The sequence below is a fragment of the Malurus melanocephalus genome, unplaced genomic scaffold (genome assembly GCF_030028575.1).
Source record: "Malurus melanocephalus ecotype Western Australia unplaced genomic scaffold, MMel_1.1 scaffold_584, whole genome shotgun sequence".
Taxonomy (NCBI): domain Eukaryota; kingdom Metazoa; phylum Chordata; class Aves; order Passeriformes; family Maluridae; genus Malurus; species Malurus melanocephalus.
In genome coordinates this window covers 82341-84544 of record NW_026623816.1, presented here as the reverse complement: position 1 = coordinate 84544, position 2204 = coordinate 82341, and the positions used below count along the sequence as shown (strand labels likewise).

The 2204-nt window shown below is 63.0% G+C and overlaps 1 protein-coding gene across 1 annotated transcript; it reads left to right on the top strand.

The window, feature by feature from the left end:
• Positions 1-754: 754 nt before the first annotated feature.
• On the top strand, positions 755-1364 carry LOC130583421 (autism susceptibility gene 2 protein-like). The gene has a single exon (XM_057382752.1). It carries the CDS (start codon positions 981-983, stop codon positions 1362-1364), a length of 384 nt encoding a protein of 127 aa, XP_057238735.1. The 5' UTR covers positions 755-980.
• The last annotated feature ends 840 nt before the right edge of the window (positions 1365-2204 follow it).

Genomic DNA, 2204 nt, shown 5'->3' with positions numbered 1-2204 from the left:
CGCACCGCCGCCGCCGCGCCCCGCGGCCACCAGCCGTGTTGTTGTGGCCGCCGCCGCTCCTGGGGGCCGCCTCCCCTCCGCTCGGATCTATTGTCACCACCACCAGCACCCCCCTCCTCGCCACAATTAATACGATGAATTTGCCATGATTGATCCGTATTAATAGCTGGGGTGGGTGGGCGTGTTTTGGGGCTCTTTTTCCTCCCCTTTTTCTCTTTTTTCCTTTTTTCCCCCTTCTTTTTATTGTTTGGTTTTGTTTTTGGAGGGGCCGGGCTGGGATCTGATCTCCACTCCCGAGTCCATCCCTGGTCGGTGCCTGAGAAAATTGCATCTGGATGCATCGTTATTATTATTATTGTGTTTGATCCAGGGAGATAAAGGAGGAGGGGGAGACAGAGGAGTGCGTGTTGGTGGGGAGGGGAAGGCTGCACCCTTCCCTGCACACACACACACACACACACGCAGACAGAAAGGGAGTTCCGTACATCTACATATATATTTTTCYCCGCCGGAACTTCTTTTAGTTGGGGAGAAAAGGAAGAAAGAAAATAAATTTTGTGCAAGAAAATACTCTCAGCTCCCTCTTTCCAGCGGGTCTCCTTTCTTTATTTTTTCCCCCCTTTTTTCCTCTCTTTCGAAGATCCTCGCCCTCCCAGCCCCTTGATCAAAGCATTCCGCTATTCTGATTTATTGCCTGCTTGGTGAGGCTTTTTTTTTTTTTACAAAGGCGACCTGAGATCAGCCATTACTTTCCTTGGCTCGCTTATAGGAATCTCTTACATTTGGTGCTTGCTGCTGGTGGTGGTGGAACCGCACTCGGATTCTTTCATCCCCCCCACCCCCTTGCTGTCCTCTCCTCCCTCCCTTTCTCCTTCCCTCTCTCCCTCCCTCCCTCCCCCGTTATTCCGCCGGGGGAGCCGGATTTGTGGCTGCGGTGGGGCGGGGGGGGACGAAAGCGAGAGGGAGAGCCGGCGAGAGACATGGATGGCCCGGCGCGATGCAACGGGCTTCGGAAGAAGCGGCGATCGCGGTCCCAGCGCGACCGGGAGCGGCGAGCCAAAGGCGGGCGGCGCGGCTGTGCCGCCGGCGGGGCCGCCGGCCCCGGGGCCGCCGCGCTCTCCTCCTCGGGCTCGGAGAAGGAAGACAATGGGCCCCCGCCGCCGTCCCGGCCGCGGCCCCCCCGGAGGAAGCGGCGGGAGTCCTCCTCGGCCGAAGAGGACATTATCGACGGTTTCGCGATGTCCAGCTTCGTCACTTTCGAGGCGCTGGAGGTAGGAGCGGCGGCGCTTTGTGTGCGCCTCATTGTGTGGGGGCAGCGGCGGGGGAGCCCCCGCGGCGCCCCCCGGACACCCCCCCTCCCCTGACCCCGGTCCCCGGGCCGGCCCGCCGGGGGTGCCCGCGGGGGCGGTCCCGCCGCCCCGTCCCCGGGGTGCCCCGCTGCCCTCCCTTCTCCCTCCTGCCGCCGACACCTGCAGCCCGGCGCGCCGCTCCCGGCGGGCGGCGGCGGCGGGGCCGGGGCCATCCCCCCGGTCCGCATCCCCCCGCGCGGGGAGCGGGGAGTTGTGCTCGGTCCCCCGGCGGCGCTTCCCTTCCCTTCCCCTCCCCTCCCACGGATCAAACTTTTCTCGCGCCGCCGTGGCCCGGCGGGGCCGCCCACTCGTGTCCGCGGAGTGGGGTTCGGCCGCGCGTGTTTCTCGTGGTGCCGCTGCGGGCGGGGGGCCCGGCCTGTCGCGCTCCCTGCTGGCATGTCACGAGTGGGSCCCGCGGTGGGCGGCTCTCGGCGTCCCCCGGTGCGAACCGAGGGGCCGGGAGAGCCGAGGCCGGGCCGGGCGGAGGGAGGGAGGCGAAGGCCCGCGGGGCTCCCCRGGCGTCGCTTCCCTCCGCCCGTCCCGGCCTCGCCTCTCCGTGTTCCCTCCGCCCTCCCACTCGCGACCGAGGAACCGCTGTCAGCCCGGTCGGGGTCCTGGTGGTGATGCTGCCATGGAAGGGAACCTCCAGCCCGTGTGTTTGAAGGGCTTTGTTGTTTGTAAGTTCTGAWCAGGAGAAGTTTGCTGTCGTGAAAAGGAGATTTATTTGGGTTTACATGCACTGGAGTCGCAACTGGAATGATGATGAACTGTCAAAATAAATGCGGAGGTGAAGCTGATTGTTTAACAAAAAGAAAAAAAAAATATCTGTGTAGCTTTTAAGCTGTTTAAATATTT